The sequence below is a fragment of the Abrus precatorius genome, unplaced genomic scaffold (assembly GCF_003935025.1).
Source record: "Abrus precatorius isolate BTA unplaced genomic scaffold, Abrus_2018 Scaffold7, whole genome shotgun sequence".
Lineage (NCBI taxonomy): Eukaryota > Viridiplantae > Streptophyta > Magnoliopsida > Fabales > Fabaceae > Abrus > Abrus precatorius.
The window spans coordinates 6,731,844-6,759,708 of NW_020874417.1; the positions used below are offsets into that span (position 1 = coordinate 6,731,844).

General features: G+C 31.7%; 4 protein-coding genes and 1 pseudogene across 4 annotated transcripts; 2 read left to right on the forward strand and 3 right to left on the reverse strand.

Moving 5' to 3' along the window:
- Positions 1-2,125: 2,125 nt before the first annotated feature.
- Positions 2,126-7,142, forward strand: LOC113872107 (annotated as a pseudogene).
- Positions 7,143-11,910: 4,768 nt separating this feature from the next.
- On the reverse strand, positions 11,911-15,617 carry LOC113873544 (pentatricopeptide repeat-containing protein At2g37320-like). The gene is made up of 2 exons (XM_027511698.1): positions 15,549-15,617; positions 11,911-12,965 (listed from the first exon to the last, which is right to left on the reverse strand). Exon 2 carries the CDS (start codon positions 12,823-12,825, stop codon positions 12,115-12,117), a length of 711 nt encoding a protein of 236 aa, XP_027367499.1. The 5' UTR covers positions 12,826-12,965; positions 15,549-15,617; the 3' UTR covers positions 11,911-12,114.
- On the reverse strand, positions 12,826-13,627 carry LOC113871385 (putative pentatricopeptide repeat-containing protein At3g23330). Its single transcript, XM_027508478.1, has 2 exons — positions 12,884-13,627; positions 12,826-12,831 (listed from the first exon to the last, which is right to left on the reverse strand). The coding sequence occupies exons 1-2, from the start codon at positions 13,625-13,627 to the stop codon at positions 12,826-12,828; spliced, it is 750 nt and encodes a 249-aa protein (XP_027364279.1).
- Positions 15,618-16,880: 1,263 nt separating the features above from the next.
- LOC113873321 lies at positions 16,881-21,757 on the reverse strand. The gene has a single exon (XM_027511388.1). The coding sequence runs from the start codon at positions 17,727-17,729 to the stop codon at positions 16,929-16,931; it is 801 nt and encodes a 266-aa protein (XP_027367189.1). The 5' UTR covers positions 17,730-21,757; the 3' UTR covers positions 16,881-16,928.
- LOC113871386 (syntaxin-81-like) lies at positions 20,532-22,279 on the forward strand. Its single transcript, XM_027508479.1, has 5 exons — positions 20,532-20,546; positions 20,822-21,061; positions 21,188-21,319; positions 21,431-21,510; positions 22,177-22,279. The coding sequence occupies exons 1-5, from the start codon at positions 20,532-20,534 to the stop codon at positions 22,277-22,279; spliced, it is 570 nt and encodes a 189-aa protein (XP_027364280.1).
- Positions 22,280-27,865: the final 5,586 nt, after the last annotated feature.

Consider the following 27,865-nt stretch of genomic DNA (forward strand, 5'->3'; position numbering starts at 1 on the left):
TGAAATGTAACTAAGACATCAAATGAATCTTACCCTACCTCTGATCCAAATAATATAGCATTGATGTGTTGGGCATTTGTGAGTAAAGCTCTAATTACTGCAAGTGTATCTAAGACTTTCTTTATTTGCAACAAATATTCAAATGTTAGTCTTTGTTTCTTTATGCTCTTGAATTAACACTACAATTGATATATTTTACTCTTGTTTGATATGCAAAAAAATTTCTAACTTGCTCAAAATCTAATAGGAATAATCACACCCAACCATTCTAGTAGTAAAAGTTTTTGTTATGGATGTCAATATCCAAGACATGAGAAATGAATCATATTGCTCCCAATTTTGAAATTATTCCCAATCTTTGTCAACTACATGATCTTTTCTGATAAGAACCTTTGAGGTAGTCCATTTTCTGTAAGATGCTTTTGAAAAGCTAGCAATATTTGATTATGCAAGAACTTGACGCTTCCAAAATAGAAAGTTTTCATCATCTAATTTTTTTGATACTACATATGAAAAGGTTTAAAACATGATCAATTGATTAAGGATTGTACAATGGATCGATAAGAGTGATAAACCTTAAGGTATTAAGTTAGAATACAATAGAATAATAAAGAATGTGAATTTTATTTTGATCTAATTTCACGTACCATACAATAAAAATAAAATAAAATATATATATATATATATATATATATATATTATTTCATAAAATAAAATAAAAAGCTACGCTAAATTAATTAACTTTTAATTAATACAACTATTTTTCTTTACAAATCTAATTTACATTCAAAATATCTAACAATAAAATTTATAAAATTAACTAATAAAAAGAATATACTACTAAAAACAATTTAATTTAAAGATAAAATTAAATTGCTCTATGAATGATTTAAAAATATATAAAAAATATTATTTTGAATTTTAAAGACAAATTTAACACAAAAATTTCAATTGACTTAAGTAAATAAAAAATTAAATAATTTTATTCTTGGATAACCTAAAAAAAACTTGAATTTCAAAAATAATAAAAACCAAAACATGTGCTAATAATATAAGTTTGATCAAAATAAAAATTTTAATAAAACAATGAAAAGATAAAGATTTTATTTATCTACCTTATTATTATACAATTTAACTAGTTTGATCATTATGTGACCAATTAAACTAATAATCTAATAATCGAGTAAAATTGAGTATTTATTTAATATTAATAACGTTACATTTACTTGACATCAAGTATAGTTATATAGAATTTTCTATGCATATATTTTTTAGTTGAGATGCAAATTACTCTTTCATGTTCTTTTTATAAGAAATAAAATAAAATATTTTTTTTATCTTTATTATAAGAAATAAATGATAGATTCAAGAAGTATTAATTGTTAAATTTCTTTTACGCTCTTCTTTTATTAATATAATTAATTATATAAATTATTAATTATAATATTTAATATTATAAATATTTTTAAAATAAAATTTATATTTATAAAAAAATATAAGTGATTTAATTATTTTTATTGATCTCAAAAATTTAAAACATAAAATTTATATTACTAACGCTGCTCCATCTAACTTGAAACTTCAGAAAAGTGTTAAAATGTTTAAAATATATATATTATAAATGCAACCACAAAATTTATACTTATATATAAGAAAGAATCAATAAACAACTGTCAATTCAAGTTTAATTTACATGATATATTTTTAATTTTAATATTTTTTATCTATCAATTTAACTAATAATTTACTTTCTAACAATAATTTATTAACTTAATATTTAAATATAGGCAATGGCGGTTTGAAGTTTTAATTATTATTATTATGTTTAAAATATATTCAAATAAAATTTTAACCTTAAAAATATAATATTAAGCATGTTTTAAGATATTATTCAATACATAAAATGAATAATTTTTTTAATTTATATCGATTTTAAGTGATTATTTTTTTAAACTTTTTAACAATATAATATATGTATATATGTTTTTAAAAATAAAAATCTTAAAATATCCCGGCGGAAGCATGACCACCACCTACAGAAAATTGCCAAGTAGCAGTAAACGGCGGCGGTAGCGGCGGAGTATAGCTGATGAGCGAGGGAGATACTGAATTCTAATGAGTGATTGATAACTCACAAAACTAGTTTCATTGTAATCGAATTCAAATGACAGCGTGATGGATCCCCCACCCCAATTTTCTTCCTCATTGCCTCCTCTGCAAAGCCCTAACCCTAATGGTTTTTTGGACACCAACTCCGATTCGATCCCAAATTTGCTCCAAAACCCTAATCCTAACCCTGCCTTGAGTCACTATCTCTCTTTGTCTGTCCCTAAGAAGAGGAGGCGCGGCAGGTCCCAACGCAATCCGACGTCGTTTCGCGTTCCTCTCTCTCTCAATGCTTCTTTCAACGCTAACTACAACGATCCATCTTCTTCTTCATCCAGAAACCCTTCGTCATCTGTACCCGACATCGCCGACGAGATCATCGTGATCAACAAGGAACCCAAAACAGAAGAGTTGATTGCTCTTACGGCTGGTTTTCAGGCGGATTCGCTGACGGAGGAGGAAATCGAAGCCGGGGTTCTCCCCGTCATTGGAGGGCTCGAACAGGTGAATTGCACTATCATTAGGAACCACATTATTGCGAAATGGCGTGAGAATGTGTCCAATTGGGTCAGTAAGAAAATGTTTGTTGATTATATACCTCAACATTACCATGCCCTTTTGGACTCTGCGTATAATTATCTTGTCTCACATGGGTATATCAATTTTGGAGTTGCTCCTTCCATTAAGGAAAAGATTTTGGTGGAGTCAAGTAAGCCAGGGGTGATTGTTATCGGTGCTGGCCTTGCTGGGTTGGCTGCGGCGCGGCAGCTGATGAGGTTCGGGTTTAAGGTGACGGTTTTGGAAGGGAGGAAACGAGCCGGTGGACGGGTTTACACAAAGAAGATGGAGGGAGGGAATAGGGTGTGCGCCGCGGCGGATTTAGGTGGGAGTGTTTTGACAGGTACCTTGGGAAATCCCCTTGGGATTGTGGCTCGGCAGTTAGGTGATCTGCTTCATAAGGTGAAGGATCGGTGTCCGCTTTATTGTGTAGATGGAAAGCCAGTTGATCCTGATATGGATGTGAAGGTGGAATCTGCTTTTAACCAACTGCTTGCCCTAGGCAGTTGATGGGGGAGGTCTCTGTTGATGTGTCACTTGGTGCTGCGCTGGAAACATTTAGGCAAGTGTATAAGGATGCTGTGACTGATGAGGAGATAAACTTGTTCAATTGGCATCTTGCAAATTTGGAATATGCGAATGCGGGTTTACTATCGAATCTTTCGCTTGCATTTTGGGACCAAGATGATCCTTATGATATGGGAGGGGATCATTGCTTTTTGCCTGAAGGGAATGGAAAGCTGGTTCAAGCTTTGGCTGAGAATGTGTCTATCTTGTATGAGAAAACTGTGCATACGATTAGGTACAGTAGTGATGGAGTGCAGGTCATTGCAGGAAGTCAGGTATTTGAGGGTGATATGGCATTGTGTACGGTTCCACTAGGTGTCTTAAAGAAAGGGTCTATCAAATTTACACCAGAGTTGCCTCAACGAAAGCTTGATGGAATAAAAAGATTGGGTTTTGGTCTACTGAATAAGGTTGCTATGCTTTTTCCTCATGTGTTCTGGGAGATGGATCTTGACACATTTGGACATCTTTCTGATGATCCAAGTCGCCGTGGGGAATTCTTTTTGTTCTATAGCTATGCTACAGTTGCTGGCGGTCCCTTGCTGATTGCTTTAGTAGGAGGGGAAGCTGCACATAAGTTTGAGAGCATGCCCCCTACAGACGAGGTCACAACGTGTTATTCTAATTCTCAAGGGTAATCTTTATATGAAATCGAAAACCTTGATATTTTCTTTCCCATCATAATCAGCTAATACAATTATGATATAATAATGTTCCTACAAAATAAAAAAAATAAAAGTTACAAGATAAGATTTGCATGTCTTTATATCAAATAGTTTGCATGTTTTCCTCAATTCCCCAACATGTGTCTTGGGCTATGAGTTTATTCAGAATATATGTAAAGTAAGTATACGTTTGGTTGAGATTAATTTTGTTTGCTTATTTTCAAAACCTCTCTTGGGAAATTGACAAAACAAGTAATTATTTTTCTAAAATAAGCTGAACCAAATACAAGTTATATCAGTTGCCCATTATAATTCAGCAGTAATACTTCTGAACAAGTTTTGGTTGCTGAATTTCAGTCTAATAAATTTCTTAAATTTGATTATTATTTTATTTAGGAAATATTTATGAAGCAAAGTGCTTTATCTGTCTGCAGGTATCTATGTACCAAAAGGAATCAATGTTCCTGAACCTATTCAAACTGTTTGTACTAGATAGGGTAGTGATCCCTTCTGCTTTGGTTCTTACTCTAATGTTGCAGTTGGAGCTTCAGGTGATGATTATGACATTTTAGCAGAAAGTGTGGGAGATAGTAGACTTTTCTTTGCTGGGGAAGCAACCACTAGGCGCTATCCTGCTACCATGCACGGGGCTTTTCTAAGTGGTCTAAGAGAAGCTGCAAATATGGCCCACTATGCTAATAATCGATCACTGAAGATGAAAGTCGATAAGACCCCTTCAAATGCTCATTCTTGTGCTTCCGTTCTTGCAGATTTATTTAGAGAACCTGATATAGAATTTGGGAGTTTCTCTGTCATTTTTGCTTGAAAGAATGCAGACCCCAAGTCACCAGCAATCTTGAGGGTAACATTTAGTGAGCCTAGAAAGAAGTGTCATGAAGTTGCAAAACAAGACCAACAACTGCACTCAAACAAATTACTTTTTCAGCAGCTTCAGTCACATTTTAATCAACAGCAGCAGCTTCATGTTTACACTTTACTGTCAAGACAACAAGTTCTTGACCTAAGGGAGGTAAGAGGTGGCGATGAAATGAGATTGAATTACCTTTGTGAAAAGCTAGGAGTGAAACTGGTGGGAAGAAAAGGATTGGGACTGGGTGCTGATTCTGTCATTGCTTCTATTAAAGCTGAGAGGGGCAATCCGAAGCCCATTTCAACCTCTTTGGCTCTTAAATCAGGTGGCTGCTATACACAATAAAATGTTGTTTTCATCATTTTTACAACTCTTTGGAAACAGGAAATAAAGTGAAAATAATGAGGCATTTTTGCACTTATTTATGAAAACAGAATGAAAATGGAAAACGTTGTCACAAATCAAATAGGCCCCTTAAATTTGTTGTTTCTTTGCGTCTCTTTCTTTTTATTTGTTCTCCTCTGTGTATGCATAATGACCAATATAAATAACATTTTTCTTGGTTTATAAAAGGAGTATCAAAGCTGAAAGCTGGCATAATGAAGCGCAAGTTAATCAGGTTTGGGCTGAATTTCTTGATATATGTTATATTGTCTCCTCATCTCAAATATCCGAATTGTATTTGTTATGAAATTGTAACTATTCTATATTGGTCAATTCAGAAGGGCAAAAGTGGGGAGGAAAAGCAATGGGTCTGTAGTTCATACTAGCACAAATGTGGGGAGTGCCAAAAAAGTATCAGAAGAGATACAGATGACAGATCAAGGGCTTCCTGATGTGCCTGTTTCAGGTAATTATTTTACAAGGAAAAAAATATTTTTATATTCAGTATTCCCTCTCAAAATGTACATTCTTTGGAGCTGCCTGCATGGATTGTATGATAGGTTGTTTTAAGTTCTAGTACTTCTTGTAGGTAACTTAGTTTTGAGGGTTTCCTTTGTTATGAAATGCTTTTTTCAGAAACACCTAGATTAGTATGCTGCTGACTTTAATAACTTGGATTTTTTCAGTTTAACATGTTTAAGATGGGAGATCAATTCCCATCATAGAGATATGTCATCTATTTTTGTTGGATTTTTATGTATATGGTCAGAACCTGAACCTGGATGTCAAAGAATCCAGATTTTTGTTATTTTATTGTTGTCTTTCCCCAAACTATCCTCTTATCAAATATTATGAGACTTTACCCAGATGACAGGGTAATCGTCTTATGTGATCAAGCAGAATAATTCCTTTCCCTGCTTACTCTACTTGTTTGCTATATAATTAAAATATTAGACTAAGGACCTCGGATGGGTTGGGTGTCGCCCCCCCCCCCCCCCCCCACACACACACACCCACCCCCCAACGAGCGCTCTACAGATGGGACAATTTACTAGAAACATGGACAGTTGGTAACGGGCTATTTTCTTATATGTATGGATTTGCAACTATTTTGTTAAAATTGACCAGTCTGTAATATCTCACTAGTCAGCTACTTTCCATACTAGTTCTTCTTCCATATCTGTTCTAGAATTACTAGTCGTGTACCTTCTCATCTTTATGCAGACACATGCGTGCACATGCAGACTCTTCTCTTTGATTTTCTTACTCTTCTGCTGCCAAGGATTTATTTACATTTAATATTTTTTCCCTATAAGGGTACCTTTATGATTTTGCATTCTTGACATTTTTTATTTTTCCTTTTCTGTTTGCTGTTTGCTGTTTGGAGGGTATCTTACCCTCCCCCTTGTTGCACCTGACTTCTAAACACAGTTACATTTTCTTTATCTAATCAAATGAATAAAATAAGGGTATCCCTAGCACCCTTATTTAAATTTAACCAAATGCCATTGTATAACTTAAACTTAACTAACATGTTTTTTTGGTTATGTAGTTTGTCCTAATGAAATACTAACTTTCTAAATATTTCTAGGGAACAATCAAAATGACTTGTCAAATTCATGAATGGATGAATAGCCTTCCTTCACCTAGTAGGTGAGACATACCTAACAACCCTGAATCTTGATATTTTTTTCTTGGATTATATATTTCTGGTATTATATTCATTAAGAAGTGAAGCTAGTAGTCCAGCATTCTACTATCCTATTGGAAATTTCAGATTTATTATTTTAATTTTTAATAGACTAAATTTTCATATTGCAGAGAGACTAAGATGCCATTCAACTTGTTCTCCCTTAGTGCTTTTCTCTGATCATCAGGTGTCATTCTCTGTATCCTCAGTAATTTATCCACAATATTTCTCTTAACATTTTTCTAGTAAATGGTAATTAGTAAGAAGTGCGAGGGTGAGCCTTGGTACCATGGTAAGATTGCTGCCTTGTGGCCCAGGGTTGAAATCCTAGAAAAGCCTCGCTACTTGCAAGGATAAGCCTCTCTACAACCCCCAAACCTCACTAGGCGAGAGCCTCATACACAGGGTAATTTGTAAGAAATACATTTGAAAGTGGTAGTAGATAATCTTCTAATTAAATCTAAGATCTTGACAATGTTGGCCCATTCATGATACACATCTATCATTTTCCTCGACATTCTTTAACAATATGGGTACCAGCTGTTTGCCAAAGTTTCATACATAACATTGTGGTAGATGTCTTTGGGTAAGGTACCAATTTATAGCATTTGGATGGATCATCCTCAGCGCAATTGTTCAATAAATTGAAGATGGGGTCTTGCAAAATACCTTGAGTGCTGATCGTGCTTTGATGCAGCAAACTAGCATGTATTATATCTATTCTAAATCAACAGATTCAACACCAATCAGAATGTTGACATTGCCTTGGTCTATACCTGATATGCCTTGAATAGATGGATATGCCTGCTACCGAAGAGATGAACTTGTGCATGGGTTTCCTGACCAGAGGTCTCATTATGCCCACGTCTCCTGCAAATTTAGATTTGAGACTGGCCATTGCCCCTTTTAAGGTTCAGTGCCACCTTTTAAGGCAGCAAAGGGGAAAGAAAATCTGTTCTTGTAATATTTTGTATTCTCATTTGTGCTTATTGAATGATTTATTAGGAAATGAAACCACAATCTGTAACTTACTCTACGATCGGAAAGTCATGCTCCTCAATTTTCTCCTGTATGAGTCTTTTTTTTTTTTTTTTTTAAACTTCTTTTTAGTGCACAAATGTTGGGTGCCATTCGGCTTTCATGGGATTAAGCGTTGACTTTATGCATAAAGTTTAGTTCTTGAGGCGTTCTCTGTAGAAGAAAATGATCTCAGTATGAATTTTGATAAAGACGAGATCAAGCTTCAAGGGAGTAATCTCGATAAAATCTTAGTTCGTTTCTTTAATAGGGAGTGATGCAGACTCTTTAAATAATTATTGTTTTGGCTCTTAAAACGTAAAATCAACCATTTCAGATGGCTATAAAGTTAGTTATAGTTGATTTAGTAGGTAGAAGAATGTTTGCAATATACTCTTTATCATTGTTTAAAATTTATTAAAAATTATTAAAGTATGAAAGACAAATATTAATTTAAGAGTGAAAAAAATTAATATTTATATAATTTTTGTATTTAATAATAAATTTTAGCGAATAAAAAAATGGTAGAGAATGTGTTAACATAGATTAAAAGTTTTAAAATGTTAAACATGTATTCTATTATAGCATTTAATACTTTCAATATTTTTTTATAAAAAAATAAATAATAAATTTATTAAGACTAATAAAAAATAATTATATATTGTAAATTTATAGCATATTTTAAAAATACTAATAGTCATAAATGGTTAAATTGGTGTTTTATGCATTAAATGAATGAATGTATTTATTTATATGGATAATGAGTGAATACTTTGTTAATATAAATTTTAGAACAAATAAGAGTATAAATTTTTTTCCAATTAATACATTTGAAAATGAGTTTGTTATAATTTACATAAAAAATTAGTTATTTTCTATAAATAGAATTGGAATAGTAGTTTATAAGAAAATAGTTTACTAATTGGTTCTTGATTACTTGTTCGTATATCAATTCTTGAATATTTTTGTGAATCAAAATAATTAATTACTAGTTAAAAATAATTGATTAAGTTCAAATAATCAATTAATCACTTAAAATAATTTATTAAAGGTCATTTCTCTCACTGAATAAAATGTTGAACTCTAACAAAATTAAATACTCTTAACTGATCTTGTTGCTATTGATTGTATCCTTACATATATATGAATATTTGAGATGTGGAAATAAAACAAGAAAATATAAAACTAAAATCTTCAAAGCTTTATCTATTATGAAAGCTAGTTCTTGAATATTTATAAATTGATCAATGCAAGAAATTGTAGGTCTTCAAATCTTATTATTATGAATTTAATATCATATAATTTCACTCAGCATTGCTACATCTATTACTGGTTTTGATTTTTGAAAATATTTATTCATTTGTTTTGAAAATTCCAAAGATTCTCAATAAAATTTAAATCTCCCCTCAGTTAAAACAATTTGGTTGATATTCGCCAACTCAGCATGCACATAGTTGCTTTGTTACTACCCGATTTCTCTATTATTTCTTTGTCTTTCTTATGATTTTATTGGATGATGTGGCTGTTCCAGAGATCTAATTGGTGCTACTTTGATTGAATGTTATCCCTCGTATACCTCATCAATTACAAGAATTTATAAAAATATTTACTCTTCTTCCTTTTCTTTCAAAATATTCAACAAAACATAAAAAATTTATAAAAATGTATTCTTTTCCCTTCATTTTCCTCCACCTATATACTATATTAAAGTGAAGGATTAACCATTGAAATTGTAATTAACTTTAAACTTTGTTTACACATACTGGATTTTATTGCAATCTTCAAGTGTTGATTTGTTTTAACAAACAATTTTGTAAGATTATTTATTTAAAAAATATAAGAGTTTTGTAAAATATTTTATATCTTAACACATTCTAAAACTAAAGAGAAAATAAAAAAATTTAAAAATAATTAAATTTAATAAATTTTGATTCATACTCTTAGTATTTCTCAGTGCAATGGAAAAATACAAAACTACAAAATTCTAAAAGAAAACTTTTTTAAGGTGCAAAACTAAAAATAAAAATCTTATTAAAAGGTTGTAAGAAAAATTAAAAGTAAAACCTTTTTAAAAAAGAAATATTAGAATTAAAATAAACTATTTAAAGGTACTAAAATAATTTGGAGAAAGGTATTTTTATGTCTTTAATTTTTTTAAAATAAAATATAAAATATAAAATTTCATCTTTTAATTTATATGAATTTAAAAAAAAAATTTATAACTATATAACATGTAAATAATAGAATAATTTATATATCATTTTGTGAATTTTAATTTTAATTTTAAGTAGGAAGAGGTAAGAAAATATTTAATTTTTAAAAATAAAATAAAATGTACAATAATTCAAATGTACAAGATATTATATAATGTACTTAAACTATTACTCTTTACGAATGATAAAATAATGTATTATTATTATTATTATAAATTGTTATATGAATAAAGATTAAAACATATTCTATAAAAAAAAGATTGAAACAAATTATTTGTCCATTTTATTTTAAAAATAAAAACATAAGAGTTTATAATTTATAATCATTTATATTTTATGAGAAAAGTTTACGTATTTAACTTTTAATACACAAATCATAAAAATAATTTATACATTGTTTTTGCAAAGATAATTGACTAAGTTTTAAATTTTGTTTCAAAATTATTTTTGTGAGAAATAAGTAGATTTATTGTACTTAATGGAATATAATTTCAAAATTTATTACTCAACGAAAAAATCTAGTATGTCATATACAAATTAATGTTTAATTATTCTTTTTACTTATTATTATTGTTGATGATAAGTATGACTAAATTGGATTTGAATTACAAAAATAATTTCAAATTCAATCCCTTAAGTTAAGTTGAATTTTATATTTACTGTATACCAAAAATAAAAGAAATATAGCATACTTTTTAAAAAATATATCTATAATTCAAATCTAATTTGTTAATCAAGAAACTATTTGTGATTTTATCTTAGTAAACCTAAGCCATATAAACTACTAAATGCAAGCTTAATAGGTCCCAAAAAGGAAAATCTAAATCAATTATGTTCCATTTTCAAAAAGGAAAATCATAAAAGGAAGGAGAGTAGAATACTACTATCTATGATGTTAAGATAACAGAGATGAAAGAGAGAAAATTTAAAATCAAAATTCATTTGCCACTTTTCTCCTTGTCCATTTTTTATTTATTTATGGTAATGGTTCACATACTCCTACCAAGATAATGAAGAGAAACAATGGCTTTCAATGATTCTTAAATGGATCAATTATATTAAAAAAATCACGATGTAATATACACACTAAATATGGGAAAGAAACTTCAAACAGAAAAATAAAAGAAAATTATAAACCACCAACCAGAAATATGAACCAAGTGAAGCGGGAAAAAAAAAAATGAACCCAAACTCCATTAGCTTAGTAACCAAGAAGAATGTGTGATGGCCAGCGAAGATCAAGGTAATTCTCAAGAATGCTAGTGAGAAAAGATTTTTGGTGTATATGTATAAATGTCGATAAGAGTGGAGAAAAAAGAATTTGTCAATACTTCCCTCAAGAGATCAAATTCTTTTACACATGTAAAAATCCGTTTAACCAAAAAAGAGTAAATATATAATTACTTAAACAAGATAAAATTTGCTTAAGAAAAATAAAACACACTTAAACAAAATTTAAAATGCAAACAAATGAAAATTAGTTTGAGCCACTCAAAATTCACTCAAGCAATTTTTTTTTTCTTTGTTTTCATTCTTGTTTTCGTTTTTATTATTATATTTATTTTATTCTTATTATTTATATTTATTATTTTATTATGTATATATATTATTTTAAATTTTAGTTTAAATAGAAGTAGAACTGTACAAAATTAAGTGTTCACACTGTTTGGAACATTAATGCATGTGTACAACCACCTTTGACAGTAGAAGTAAAACAACAGATTGAACAAGTATTTGAGATTTGTGAAATTTCACAGGTACACAAAAAGGAGTTGGAAGTAGGTAATTTTTCACAAAGTGAAATTCCACCTGGTATTGTAGTTCAGTGTGCAATGATTAACGGCTCATAAGTATCCAAGTCTTTCATTGTAAATTGGGATATACATATTTGAAGCAAGTAAATCTATGCTTGAAATGTAGCTATCCTTTGTTAAATAAGATGATGCTTCTAAATTCTCTAAAACATCTTGTCAAACTTAATGTAAATTTCATTTGATTGTTGATGAGTTACATCATCAACTGCAAAGACATGAATCTGCTTATCTAACCCCAACTCCATCCTACAAATGTTCTTATTCTCCTTTGTTGCGTAAGCCTTCTGACTTCAGCTACTTCATTCCATAAACCTTTTCTGGCATAGATATGTGCTAGTGTTAAATATGGTGCTGCATTACACGGTTCCATCTTAATGAGCTGATCAGCAGCCTCCCTCCCAAGTTCTATATCTCCATAAATCTTACAAGAACTCAAGAAGGAACTCCATATAACATTATTCGGATCATAAGGCATTTCTTCCATTAGATCCCTTGCCTTTCTTAGATTTCCATTTCTAGCATAAAGATCAATCAAGCAAGCATATTGATCTATATCAGGAGACAAGCCAAAACTTGTTCTCATTTTATTAAAGTATTCCACCCCTTTGTCAAGAAATCCTGCATGATTACAAGCTGTTAAGACAGCAGTAAAGCAGATATTATCAGGACTTAACTCTTTCTTGGTCAATAAACAATCAAAAAGTTCCAAAGCTTCTGAACCTCTCCCACATTGTGCATAGCCCATGATCATCGATGTCCACAACACATTATTCTTCCTAGAAGTCTGATCTAACACACATCGGGCCTCATCAATATCGCCAACCTTTGAATACATATCAATCAAAGCACTGGCCACAAACACGTTCCTTTCAGAACCCATTTTAATAACAACAGTGTATTTGTCTTCCTTGGAAGAGCAATGCAAGGATGCTGCAAGCATTTAACACTGTACATAAAGTATGATCAGTAGGACTCAGATTCTTTTTCCTCATTTCTACAAATAGTTTCAGTGCATCTTCACCGTACAAATTTTGAGAATATCCAGAGATCATAGAATTGTATACAACAGCATCCTTCTCACTAGTTTCATCAAATAATAATACAGAATCATTAATTTGTTCCCAATTTGCATAACAATCAACTAATGAGCTGACCACAAAATTGTTAGTATCAAATCCCCTTTTGATGACATGACCATGAAGACTTGAACAATTTTTAAGTGTCCCATTATGCCCCACACAGGCACTAATGACACTAGCAAAGGTAAAACAATTAGGCTTAATTGGGGTGCATAACATCTCTTTGAACAACAAGAAGGCATCTCTTCCTTGTCCATTCATTGAGAATCCGGCAATAAGTGAAGTCCATGACACCTGATCATGTACTTTCATGCCACTAAATACCTTCTTTGCATCCACAATAACGAAACATTTTGCATAGAAATCAACAAGTGCACTACTAAGGAACAAATTATCTTCATATCCAGATCGAATCATATAAGCATGTATTTGAATACCCAAATGCCAATTCATGGTTTTTGCACTAGAACTAAGTGCAGTACAAAGAAAAAACTTAGTTGGCTTCCCCATTAATGTATTCATACTGCTTACGGACTCCAGTGCTCTGCAGGTACTTGCATTTTTAGAATGCTTCCTAAGGTAATCGACTACACATGTTTTACCAAAGAATTTCTGCATCAAAGCATCAGCAAAGTAACGTTTAGGAAATGCACCATACCACATTGTGTAAACCTCAATCGTGTGCTGAATGTTAATAAATAAATGTCTCGCAGGGATTGTGTAACACTAACATCGAATTCTAGCAACTAAAATGTCTGGGCACATGAGATCATTGGCAAGCAAAATGATCACAAAATCCAGAAAACCAACCAATCACCTTGATGTCTACACATTTGAGCAACTGAAAAACAGTAGAGTTATCAAATAGCCAGACCAGATCAGACACGTCCTAACCCTGACCCATATGGGTTAGGGGGAAAAAAACCCCACTAATCAATTTGCCTTTCAACAATAGGATCTAAATAATAAATTTTATATTATAATTCTGAGTGTTCAGTTTTTAATATATGTATTTTTTTTATCATACTTTTTTCTTCTTTCGTAAGTTATTAATTTAATATATATATATATATATATATATATATGAAGATTTTTTAAATTTTAATTTTAATTTTTTTGTTTCAAATCTCATCGGCACATATTTTTAAATTATTTTTTCCTAAACTGTTAATATATATATATATATATATATATATATATATATATATATATATATATATATATATATATATATATATGTATGGCCAAGTCTAAGGCATATCAGTTGAAGTAAATTCTTCTTTTTGATCAATCAAAATCCCTTCCCAAATTGTACAAGTTTCTTCCAAATATATATAGGGGCGCACACACTTTTCTTTTGAATTTTAACTCAATGAAAAACTCGAGATTTTGGTGGAAAATTATTTGATTAACCTTCCTTTCAACCACATACTTTTTTATTTAAATATTATAAACATCAAAACAAATTCTTAATATATGTTTAATATAATAAAATATTTATGGTTAATAATTGTAATATTTGTTTTTTAAAATTTCTAAAATATATTAAATTTAAAAATATTAATGTAATATAAGAAAAATTTAATAGTAATTTGTATATAAATATAAAAAATATTTTTTTGTATTATGTTACTATTTTTTTAAATTTTTAATGTAATCATAATTGGTATTAAAATTATGTTAGTGATTTAAATTTATTAAATTAAGATGTAATTTGAATTTATATTTAAATAAAAAAAATATTTTTTTACGGAATGTTAGTAATTTGATCTTTATTTTAAATGTAGTAATGATTTGTATATAAATCTAAATCAAATTTGGTTTGATTATGTTATTAAAATTAATAAAGATAAATTCTCGTAATAGCCTAAAATTGTGACAGGTGTCAAATTCTTGTAAGTTGTGCAATTTTTATGGTAAAACTCACTCAGATTGTGACACGTATCACATGAGAGTTTCGCACTGTGTATGGTGAAATTAGTATTTAATTTCACCGATTATATTGCAAAATTTGTAAATATTAACACATATCACAATCTAATTATTTCGCATTTTTGTGACGAAATTTATTTAAAAATTAAATAAAAATTTAATATTTTTGTCAACTGCATTGGCAAAACTAGTGCCATGTAGACTGACACACTCAGACAGGAAAATAATTTTTAAAAAAAATTATATATTAAGAATTTGTTTTTAAGTTTATAATATTTAAATAAAAAAATCTTCAAAAATCCTAATATTGCCCGAACTCTTTTATTCTATTGATTCTTTCCAAACAGAATCCAATATCTCTAACCTAGAGTAATAATTTTTTTCTTTTACAGGGATATAACATTTACTGGAATTTTCATTAATTCAAACTCTGAATGGAAGAGAGAATTCAAAAACCAAATGTGAAGACAGAACGATTTGTAGTTAGAATTTAGAAGTCGAGATTGGCGAGGCAAATATAGCTACTTCTGAGGTGAAAACCCTAATGAGGGAGAAGTTTAACAAGATCGAAAGAGACATGAAAATGAACAGAAAACAATGAAAATGAGGAATGCAAAGCAGCGAGAAAGGAATTGGAAAATAAACAGCGCACCTGACAGCGGGTGAAAAGAGGTTTTGGGACTGTCCCCTTATCTATTACTTGGATACCACGTCAATCCACAAGCCTTCGATTTGCAAGTGCGCTAGAAAAGAAAAAAAAGACTTCAAATGGATGGTAAAGGAAAAATAATAATAAAGGTTGATTTTTAATTTAAATTTTTTTAAGTAATAGTTATTGTCAGATAAACTTTTTCTTTTTAAAAATTAACTCTCAAATAAAAATAAAAAATAATCGTGAAACACTTCTGAATTATGTATTACTTTATTTCTTTATTATTACACTTTTTTTTACTCATATTTAAACAAAATTTTAAATTTAATTCTCATTGCCACAGTTAACAATTACTTTTATTAACACTTATATTATATTATTGTATGGAAAATAATTTGTTAGAAAAGATTTTACGTATTCCAATAATATTATTGTCTCAAAAAGATTAAAAAACAGTAGTCATCAACTAAAAGACATCCTTCATACAAAAATAGTTATATTATTATAATTTACAATTTTTCTTGCATTTATTTTAATATTATTGTCTTTGTTTATTTCACAATTCTGTTCTATAAATATGATCATGTATATAATATTTTAAATTGTTTTGTTAAGACAATTTTAATAATTATAATATATTATCATATGATATAAAATTTATAGTAAGTTATCCTCAAAGCTATTACAAAAACAAAACAATAATAACTAGGAAAAAATTGTAGGTACTTGAGAGGAAGTTACTTTCACAATCTAGAATATTAGCGTTTGATTTTTTTTTTAGTCTCTTTAATTTACATTATAAACAATTTTAATCTCTTAAATTTTTTTTAATTGATTAAATCTTATTTTTAAAATTAAACAAATTTAATTGTTCTATTAATTTTTAACTTAAATCCCTCATTTTTTTTCTATTAAAATATTGGTGAACTTGAATTACGCTACAAGTTTATTTCAATTAAAGATGATATTTTGATAGATGGTAATTAAAACATAAAAAAGTATAGTACAATTTATTTAATTCATTTTGTAAAGATTTTGAGTATAAAAATGATAATTTAAAGCTTTCAAGTGGAAAAATTGACAAAGAAACTAAATTTACTTAATTTAATAATAAAACTTGATTGACTTAAAAATAATTTAAACCAGAAAAAGCACATATAATTGTATAATCACATTTTACAAAGGAAAAATCGAAGTTTTATCATTCCACGCGGACGGATTGCTGAATCTTGTCAACTCCAGACGGTTTCATAGTTATCCAAAGTACAATTGACAGCACTACAAAATATCTCACTTTATAATAGTTAGCTAGAAAAAATTAATTGGATATTAAAATTATATACAGGGTGAAGCATTGTATCTAAGCGTTAGCAAAAAAAACTAAAGCCTTTTCTCATCACCAGGTAGGCAATTATCCTCATGATTGCTTGTTCCTTCAAGCCACTCCTCCAGCTCAGCTTGTTTGCTAGCTTTGAAGTCATCATATTTTTCTGATACTGACAATAACTTATTCCCAATATCACTAGTATCACTTAGTTCAAGTTGAGATTCATCTTCAACTTGGCTTGACTGTGGCTGTTGTTTGTCCGCTTCCATTCCCTGTGAAGATGTAGCAGTGTTTGCTGATGGGTCCGACGGCGGCACATTACAGTATGGCTGTGGCATCTCAGTCTTGGAATTTACTGATACCGCAGAATCAAGTTGTGGCCACTTGGAATTGTTGGTCTTCTGTTTTGAGAACTTAAAAACACTTGAAAAATAGTTACTCATTTTTTCACTACCCTCCTGGGCATATACTGCTGATTTGCCCCATGATCTACTACTCTCAGTCTGAAAATTTGATGCCGACCGATGAATTACCCTTTTTTCGGTTGCTTTGATGTCATGGTTTCCAAGGATTTTTTTTATGTCTCCAATCATCTCATCAGCTATGGGAAATCCAGACTCATTCATTGATCTCACTACTGTGACAGAGTCCTCCAAATCTTCTGTGTGCAATGCTGTTTCATGAGACTTCTCAATAACATCGTTATTTAGTTTGATGATATTCGGCACTGCATTTTGAGTGTGCTGTTGGATAAAGAAAAGACCAACAGACGGTTCGTTAGCCAGGTATTTAATCATCTCTGCCAGACAGTCACTTATCTCCACAAAACCATCAACCGTGGAGAATCCATGCATCTTCCCAATGTCAAGTATTGTTCATCCCTGACAACGTTCATGAAAGAAACACAGTCAGATAAATTATAGCAGAGGAAATTAAGTAGGGCAAAATGTGCAATCAGCATTTGCTAATGTAATAGGAGGCTAATTTACATAACCACTAAATGGATGCATTTCATTCTAAGTCTGTCCTAAATCCTAGAGTGCTGTAGCCTTTAGTAGATTACCAACTTCAATAAAATGGACCCCATCGAACTTGTCTGCAGTACTTCTGATATGCAGCATCAGACAGAACACGGGTAATATCTTTTTTAGATAATATGTTAATCTTTGCACTTTTCCCTTTCATCAATGGTTGGCATGGAAATTAAAGTTTTAAACATTTTGGTTAAATAATGCAATAGTAGTATTGGATAATTGCTCTTGTATAGAGGATTGGAGAACCCCTTGTGCTCCCTTTCAATAATACTTCTTTGCTGATAAAAATAACTGCAATAGAGGATCTGAGACCAAGGTTATAAGTTGTAGCAGACATCACATTGCTATTGTTGATATGTAGATTCAGTAATTAGGAGCATAATATCATAATTATGTTTAATACAGTAATTAAGAACATAATAACAAGATTACATTTATTATCAAAATATTTTACAATTAATATAGATCCTTGTCCACTTGTATAATTTAGACCTTTGGGTCAGACAAGAGACAACAATATTCAAACACTTCTTCTAACCTCCATTGCTACCTTGTTTTTGCAGACCTCAGGTTCTTTGAGAGTCATCCCTTCTTCTCCCCTCTTTTTGTTACTGTTGACCATTTGGACTCCATTCCCTCGAGTTTTTTTTTTTTTTTTTTTCTCTTTTCCTCAATCTGTTCCAGCTCCCATTCTCTCTACTCCTCCTCCTCTTCTATCCTACCATAGGAGGAATCGCACAAATTCTAAGTTACAACAATTGAAGCTTAATCCTCCAAATTCATCTACTACTTCAACCGTTTCTATGTTTCTATCTCCTGAACAACTCCTTGCTTCGAGTAAAGATGTCCTCTCATAATCCTAATCCTATTTATGTTTGTCACTTGAATTATAATTGCATATCTCTTTCTTGTTCTGCTTTTGTTTCCTCTTCGGATTCTATGTCTATACCTCAGAATACAAATGGGTCTTGTCTGATCTAGGATGGAGACAAGTAAGGGTGGATAAAACTATCGCCTTACATTCTAATGGCACTTGAGATTTAGTTTCCCTCCCTCCAGGTAAGACTACTGTTGGATGCCAGTGGATATATGTCAACATTGGACATGATGGAAAGGTAGATCGTTTAAAAGCAAGATTAGTGGTCAAGGGCAACACTCACATATTTGGTCTTGAATATGGAGATACTTTCTCTTCCATGGCATGATTGCTTTTGTTTGTATCTTTTTAGCTCTTGCTACCATTTATCAATGACTCCTTCATCAATTAGATATCAAGAATACTTTTCTTCACGAAGAGTTACAAGAAGTTTATATAGATTAGCGTCTTGGCTTCATTACACACGAAGCATCTACTTCAGCAATCTTCACGTGCTTGGTTCAACTACTTTAGTTCATGTCTTATGTTCGGAGGGCAAGTGTACCCACAAAAAGTAATGAAGGGTTCTTAAATTAAGTTCCCGAAATATCGTCTCACAAAGATTAATTTTCAATTACTAAGAATTTTCTAATTTAATTGTTTAAGCTTCAAAGATACAAGATTAATTAAAAACAAGAATTTATAAAATCAATTATAAAACTAAGAGTAAGGAATACAATGCATGTCTTGGTTAAACTTATCAGAGAGGAACCTAGGGCATATGGGTTTTCTCATTCAATCCTTTATGTTATTTTTCTGTTTAACTCTAAATTCAATTTCCTTATAATTACCAATCATTCATACGAATACTATTAATATCCAATAGTCATGCAATATTAATATTCTTTTCTCTAAATTAACATCCTCAATGGTCATGCAAGACATTAATTTAAGAAAACTTTAGGAGCCTACGAACTTTTTAATTTAATAACGATTAGAAAATAAAGATTGGTTTGGTCCACCTAATCCTTTGTCTCGTTTTACCCTATAGATCTATTAATTAACTAAAGTACGATCGTCTGACGATATAATTAATTTGGATTAAAAAAGAAGCACAATAGGATAAAATCTAATCACAAAATGGAAATCAAATTTAGATTCAAACATCAAAATTTCATAAATTCATGAACAATAATTCTCATAGCCCTAACTATGGACTTAGTTACTCATGCTAAAGAAAAGAATTAAAACAATCATAAACAAAGCCATAATCAAAAGAAATAGCAAACTAGAATATGAGATGTGTTCTCGGTCTTCAAATACGGTCGCTTGAAGCTCCAAGTTTCGCCAAGCATGTGCTAAGGATCCCGTGCAAGAGAGACGAGATGACACGTGTATCTGAAAGCCAAAGACTATATGTCAAAAATAGTCTTTTTACAATGCTTGAGATCTTCCCTTTTATAGGATTTGAAAATCTTAAAAACTCTTCATAATTGGGCTTCCCGCAGATGAGCATGGTCGTACATGGGCTCGAAGCACCCCGTACTTATTGAATGAGTTTGGGCATACTAACTGCTGCGAAACTCTAATCTTCCATCAATTTGGGCCCAGAATGCACCCAAAATCCACTTGTGGCCTCTTTATACCAAACTGCACAATTAATATATAAATTAGTATAAAACTCAAATAAAATAAATGTCAAATATGAATATATGAGCTGTAAAAAAAGGCCTAATTACAGACTTATCATCTTACAACAATATGACATGACTTGCTATGAGGTAGATCATTTTGTCTTCTTCCTTCACTCATCATCCTATACCATATCTACTTAGTAATATATGTAGGTGACGTTGTCATTTCTAACAATGATAGTGTAGACATTCAGAAACTCAAACAACACTTATTCCATTATTTTCAAACAAAGAATTTAGGTTCTCTTAAATATTTCTTGGAAATTGAAGTTGCCTAATCCAACCATGGGATTTCCATTAATCAATATACTCCTTGTAATTTACTTTTTCATATGCTAATGTTTACTTGCCTACTTTTATAGGTTTTAATTTTAAGTGAAAGACTCCATTCAGTGACAGCACAGTTTGATCAGCTTAAAGCTGTACGCTTCCAGGATGCTACTAATAGAGCAATACCGTGTAGAAAACTTAACCGTGTGACTAGAAAAGATTCTGTAGAAACCTCTAAATCAGATGAATTGGAGCTCAAAGAACCTGATGAATTACACAGTGAGCCTCTAAGGGTCCAACAACTCTTGGATGATGAAACGCGTGCCCTTCAAGTGATAAAAATTGGTTCCCTTATGAGTTTGTGCAGGACTTATTCTGTCATTTTCTGTGCCATTTGTTTAATTGAAGACTTTTAGATTCTCACATGTAACCCTTTGCTATTGTTTCTTTTCTGTTAGATGGAATTGTCTAGTCTTCTAGATACAGTTCAAGAAACTGAAACTAAGATGGTGGAAATGTCTACACTAAATCACCCCATGTCTACACATGTTTTGCAACAAGCTCAGCAAATTGAGCATTTGTATGAGCAGGTTAGATAACATATATTCTTTCTCTCCTCTTTCCCTTTTTTTTTTCGTGTGTGCAAATTTTAAGGCCATTATCTGTCTATCTATATATATTAAGTTGTCTATGGATCACAGTTGACCACATATTTGGGTGAGGTAACTACTTCATATGTATCTATGTTGCCTAACCTGCCAACACTGTTAAGTAAAGCTAGGTGTGTGAAATAGACAGGAAGAACGTAGGCAGAAGGGGAAGGGAATTAAAGTAAAATAAGGAAAGGAAATAGATCATGTAGAGAGAAACAGAACAATGTACTTGCTTCATCTCAAATTCAAGGCTTAAATATGCAAAACTTAGTATTAAGAAATCTTAATAGCCATCTCACTTGATATCCCAGTAATCTGTAATCCTAAATGACTATAACCCTGAAACAATTTTATTAAATACTTCCAAGAAGTAATAACCCCAAAAAAACCTAAAAATCCCAAAATCACAATAATTGTTTATAAACCTAATAATCCTAATATCCATATTTTGTGTATTAATTCATACAGTAAGGGCATAATAATTTTTATATGGTTTGACATTGCAGTGTTTTAACTACCACACTAATTGTTTATTCTCCACTAAATGACTATAACCCAATATCTAGAAAATTTATTTTCATAGGGAAAAAGAAAAGCAGAAGGGAGAGAATTAGTTATATTGCTGAGTATTTCGGATGATATCCTAGTGTATAGTAAGGATTGGCGTACACACTTGTTACCCCTTTATCAAGTACACTAGAGGTTGAAGGAAATTTACTTTGTGACTAATAAGAAAAGTATTTATTTGGAAGACAACAGATTTAGTCTTTTGGGTATGTCATTTTGGGTGTTAGAGTAGGAATTGATCCAAACAAGGTGAAAAGTGTAGTGGAATGGGCAATTCTTCCCAATGTTAAAGGAGTAAGGGGACTTTTAAGATTGAACATAGATTATTGAAGTTCATTAAGGGATATGGGAGGTTAACCAGACCTCCAACAGAACTGACCAAGAAGGAGGGATTTGATTGGGGTTCATAAGCTTTGCAAGAGTTTGAAGAATTAAAAAGGGCTCTCACTACTAATGTTATCAATGGCGAATGACAGTTCATGGCAGAAACCAAAAAAACTACCATAAAGTTATGGTGGCTGCCATAGCGAGTTATGGCAGATATAATAAAATATATAAAAAAAATACTATAGGTCATAGAAAATGATAGAAAATAATTAACTCAAAATATATGTAGCATAAACTATAATCTAAAATATAACTCAATACAAAATATGCAATTATCAAATGTCAAATTAACAATAAAAACAAAGATGATCAATTTAATACTCTTCTTCAACTCCAACATAATCATCCTCTTTTTCATCTACCAAGGCATATCCCTCCTCCTCTTCTCCCTCAGATTGTGGAAGATTAATTTCTAATTCATCTTCTGTTTCTTCCGACATCTCCTCATCTTCTAAATCTTCATCATCTTCTTCAAGAACTATTTTCTCTTTTCCTTTGGCTGTTGAACATGCCTTGATTTTGGAAACTTTTGCAGCTTTGATAGTGATACCACTTGATAGACTCTTTCTTTTCTTAGAATGACGCTTAGTATATGTTATAGGCTCTCCAATTCCAGAAGCTTTATAAACAGTTGCCCAATTTAAAGTGTTATCACCATAAAAAACTAAGTCATTTCCAGCATCCTCATCATGAGCATCATCATCCATTTCTCTAACCAACCACTCATTACACTCATCAATGTTATTGAGTGTAATTGGATCAGTTACATCTTTAAGATTGTAACGTTCTTTGAGTTGTTGGTTATATTTCACATAAACTAAGTCATGTAATTTTTTTGTGATCAAGCCTATTCCTCTTTTTTGAATGAATCTGCAACATGAGTTTAATTAAAAGAATATTAATTAGTTTCTTTCTAATTTTTAGAAGAAAATAGTAGGCTTGATAGATAAGAAATTACTTGCTAAAAAACACTCCAGTTGCGTTTACATCCAGATGCACTACATGTCAAGCTCAAAATTTTGATAGCTAGTTGTTGCAAATGTGAAGCTGAATGTCCATACATTCTCCACCATTGAGCTATAAAATGAAAGATAAATTATAACTCTAAAGATGAATTATAACCTTAAAATTAAAAAGCTGAAGACTTTGATGAATTATCAGGAGCAATATTTTTTCTTTGTGATTTTGCAAAGTCAGACCCAAAGAGACCACCACCACTCTTATAAATTGGTAATTCAAGTAGTATGCTTTGTTGCACATCCCAACTTGGCACTAACCTCTTGATACAATCATACAACCCATTTGTAACTTCCAAATCAAATTCTATTTGGGGGGTTGTCATAAAAGAACTCTGGATTTAAAATGTGACCAGCTGCATGTAATGGACGATGAAGTTAACAAGTCCATCTATTATCAATGATTTCAAACACATCTTTGTATTTGCTTTCATTATTTTTGAATGACTTTATAATAGCTTCTTTACCTTTCTCCATTGCTTCATAAATATATCCCATGGCTGGTCTTCTTTCCCCATCAACCAAATGTAACACCCGAACAAGAGGAGTCATGATTTTCAAAGTATATACTACATTATTCCAAAATACAGGATTTAATAGAATTTTGGTTGCTTGCTTCCCTTTAACTTCTTTTGACAATTTGTTTTTACACCACTCCTCAGAAGTAAACATCTTTCTAAGATTTGCTTTTTCTTGATGAAGCCTTTCTAATGATAGAAAAGAAGTTACAAATCTAGTAACTGCATGCCTCACAAATTCCCTCTTGTTTGTAAAATTTCTCAACAAACTCAAGGTACTTGAATGACTGTAGATAAAGCCAACAACAAATATTCCCCTTTGAATTGTCTTCTTTATCAAGGGAAGCTTTTCAATATCTTCAAGCATAAGATCTATGCAATGAGTTGCACAAGGAGTCCAATAAAGATGTTGTCTTTTGCTTCCAACATCTTACCAGCCAAGACATAATTGCTTCCATTATCGGTTATCACTTGCACAATTTTATCTTCTCCAATCTCCTCCACAAGAGCCTCAAGCATCTCAAATAATTTTTCACTAGTCTTCACAAAATTAGGTCCATCAATGGACCTCATAAACATAGACTCAGCAGGAGAATTGACCAAGAAATTAATCAAACATCTTTGCTTTTGATCTGTCCATGCATCTGACATGATAGAACAACCATGTTTGCTCCATTGCTCTTTATGATCTTTCATCAAAGAATCAGTATATTCTAACTCTTTCTTAAGAAGTGGAACTCGAATATCATGATAACTTGGAGCGGATAAATTTGGACCGAAGGCACCAACAAATGTGAGCATTTCTTAAAAGCTCTTTAGTTTAACAAGGTTAAAGGAAAGGTCAGCTTGATACCAAAATTGAGCCATGTATTGATGGACCCTTGCCTTAGCTTCTTTGTCACATCGTTCTATTAATTTGTTTGTCTCAATTTTTCCTTTTTTCTTTTCTCAATTGCACTTTTAGGCTTTCTACAAAACAAGTCCATTGGCCCTTTCTAATTTCCAATGGCAACACTACGGGTTTGGGTATCCTCTTCATCCTCACTTACATCATAGTTTATACCTTCAAAGCTTCTCACATTTGGCATCTCAAAATTATTTTGATTCTTTTTTTCCTTTTGATATGTCTCAATCTCTTTTCTAACTTCTTCTGGACACTTGGAACAAGTTTTCACGTTACTCTTCTTTCCAATTAAATGTTGTTTCACTCTAGTGATTCCAGCACTCATAACTTTTCTACAAAAGTTACGTACAATGTTGTTTGTATCTTCATCTTTCACCGAATGAGCATATTTCCATCCCGAGTCAGAACAATTAGAAGTTCTTGAACAATTTGATGAAGACTCATGTTGAGCCATGTTAAGAGTAGCTGAAATAAATAGAATTTTTTTATAGGAAAATCAGAGAAAAATAGAGATGTGGGAAAGGTAGAAATTGAAAGATGGAAAGGGTAAAATTTAAATGGGGGAAATAAAGAAAAAAATGAGAGGAAAAATGACAAAAAATAGCTACCAGAAAAATGGAGTCGCCGGAGATGGAGGTGCAGTTGCCGGAAATGGAGGTTGGAATTGCCGAAGATGGTGCAGTTGCCAGAGATGCAGCTGCAGTCGCCGGAAATAGAGACCGAAATGCACCAAAACAGAAACACAAAAAGCCCAAGACAAAATGAGATCTTAGCAGAGTGATCTCAGAGAAAGCAGTCATAGAGAGAGAGAAGCGGTTGCAGAGAGATCTCAAAAGCAGTCACATGGAGAGAGAGATGGAGGGCAGAGAGAAAAGAGATGATGATCAGAGTGGCGAGTGAGATTGCAGAGAGAGTGCAATTGCAAAGAGAGGGAGAGTGAGATCGTAAGGAGAAGAGAGAGAAAAAACCTGGATTTAGGCAATTGGGTTCTGAACTGGGTCAGGTTGGATTTGGCCTAAAAGTGCAGAAAATACATTTTTTTTTTTTTAAAATTCCATTTATCACAATTTCTGCCAAGGCCGGGTATTACTGCCATGCTCGTAATGGGTGCCATGGCGCCGCCACGTCATTCCGCCACGCCACGCTATCTTCGTAACGGCGACTGTCATTTCCGCCACCCCAAACCGCCATGGCGCCGCCATAACCAAAATTTGACAACACTGCTCACTACTACCCTTTCAGAATAAGTGTGATGCTTCAGAGAACGGGGTAGGAGCTGTTAATTCAAGGAAGCGAGCCAATCACTTTTTTTAGTTAAGCTTTGACTAATAGTAGCTTGTCCAAATCAGTGTATGAAAAGGAAATAATAGCTCTTGTGTCAACGGTGTAGCATTGTAAAGACTATCTTATAGGACAGAGCTCTCTGTGGTTTTCACAAACCAAAAAAGTCTTAAACACTTGTTACAAAACAACAATGTTGGGTCTAAAAACTCTTTGGCTTCCAATTTGAGGTGATTTATAAATCGAGACCGAAAAATAAGATAGCAAACTCTCTTGAATTTATGAGGAGAGAGATTTTGAGACACTGGTTTCTTTTCTTATTTGGGACAAAGGGAAAGAAATATGACTAGTAAGAGACAAAATCTAATTAGTAGTTAAACATATAAATTATATAGTAAAGTAAACAAGTTTCACTGAGCCAAATTGCTTGACAGGCTTTAGGCTTAAAATAAGTTCTATTTATGCATTAATGTGAGTAAGCATTAACGTATACAAAAGATAAAAAAACTAAACAGTGTATAAAATCTAACTTTTAACTGATTTATTGGAACCACTCTGAATGGAAGTAAAACGAGAAAACCAGCATCAATCAATGATAATAACACAAGCAGTCAAGTTATAAATTATTACCATTAGCCATAACCCGCCATGGCGGCCGCTATAACTTTATGGCACTTATTTAGGTTTCCACCATGACGCGCCATCCACCATTGATAACATTGCAGGCTTAAAATAAGTTCTATTTATGCATTAATGCGAGTGAGCATTAATGTATACAACAAATAAAAAACCAAACAGTATATAAAATTCAACTTTTGACTAATTTAGTAGAACCACTCTGAATGGAAGTAAAATGTGAAAACTAGTACGATTCAGTGATAATAACACAAGCAGTCAAGGCATAAATTATTACCCAACTAACAAGAACCATAATTAATCTAGTAACATGTTAGTCATGGTAGTAAGTACCACATGAAAACGCAATACGAATCTGTAAAACAGGGATACAAATCGCAGGATGAATCGTTTTGCATCCAAAATCAGGTCGCCAATTCCAAGAATCGCTGTTGAACTGCAATTCACCGTGGCGATGCACAATTCAAGTGCAAAATGGGTCGAGTCAACACGACCCAATTAAGTAAAAAATTCGTAATAAACTTTTTTTGTGTGTACAGAAATACCGATTTCTACATAATATTGCCTCTCCCGGTCAACCCACTCTTTAATATTGAAAGAAAACCTTATTTTTTTCATTCCCGCGCATGCCTCTTCTTTGCGCACACGGGTTCATGCTATTCTCTATTGCACTATTGTCTCCTAGTGCATATTTGTTTGCTATATACTAATTGACTTCGAAATGTTAATATATAGATATTTTGATGTTTCTTTATGTTACAATACTCTTATATTTATGTTTTAAATTATTGATCTTGAATCTTACGATTCAATTTACGATTCAAAAAATAGGACTTACGATTCACAATTTGAATCATGATTTAATTACCTTGATGTTAGTCCTTGGGTTAATGAAGAGAGGGTGATAGGGACGCAAGTCTTGAACCAATTAATCAATTGTCATATGGAGCTAAGATATGGAAGGTTTACAAGAGAAAGCTCAAAGATGAGTTAAAATCACACATGTTAAAAGTGGAGAGTTGGTTACGAAGGAGGGACCTGGGGTGTGTGAAGTGTGAATTGATTATATTTTGTATGTATCATGTAGTGGGAGGTATTGGGAAGTTTTGAGAGAATTGTTGTTGCCATAGTGGGAGGGAGAGTATCTCTCTGTTAAGAACTTTGCTCTTCAGGA

Coding starts and splice junctions, on each gene's coding strand:
- LOC113871386 (XM_027508479.1), top strand. Junction 21,062..21,187: donor ATGAAACGCGTGCCCTTCAA/GTGATAAAAATT, acceptor CTTTTCTGTTAG/ATGGAATTGTCTAGTCTTCT. Junction 21,320..21,430: donor TTGAGCATTTGTATGAGCAG/GTTAGATAACAT, acceptor TATGGATCACAG/TTGACCACATATTTGGGTGA.
- LOC113873321 (XM_027511388.1), bottom strand. CDS start 17,729: ATGCATGGATTCTCCACGGTTGATGGTTTTGTGGAGATAAGTGACTGT.
- LOC113873544 (XM_027511698.1), bottom strand. CDS start 12,825: ATGCTTGCAGCATCCTTGCATTGCTCTTCCAAGGAAGACAAATACACT.
- LOC113871385 (XM_027508478.1), bottom strand. CDS start 13,627: ATGTGGTATGGTGCATTTCCTAAACGTTACTTTGCTGATGCTTTGATG.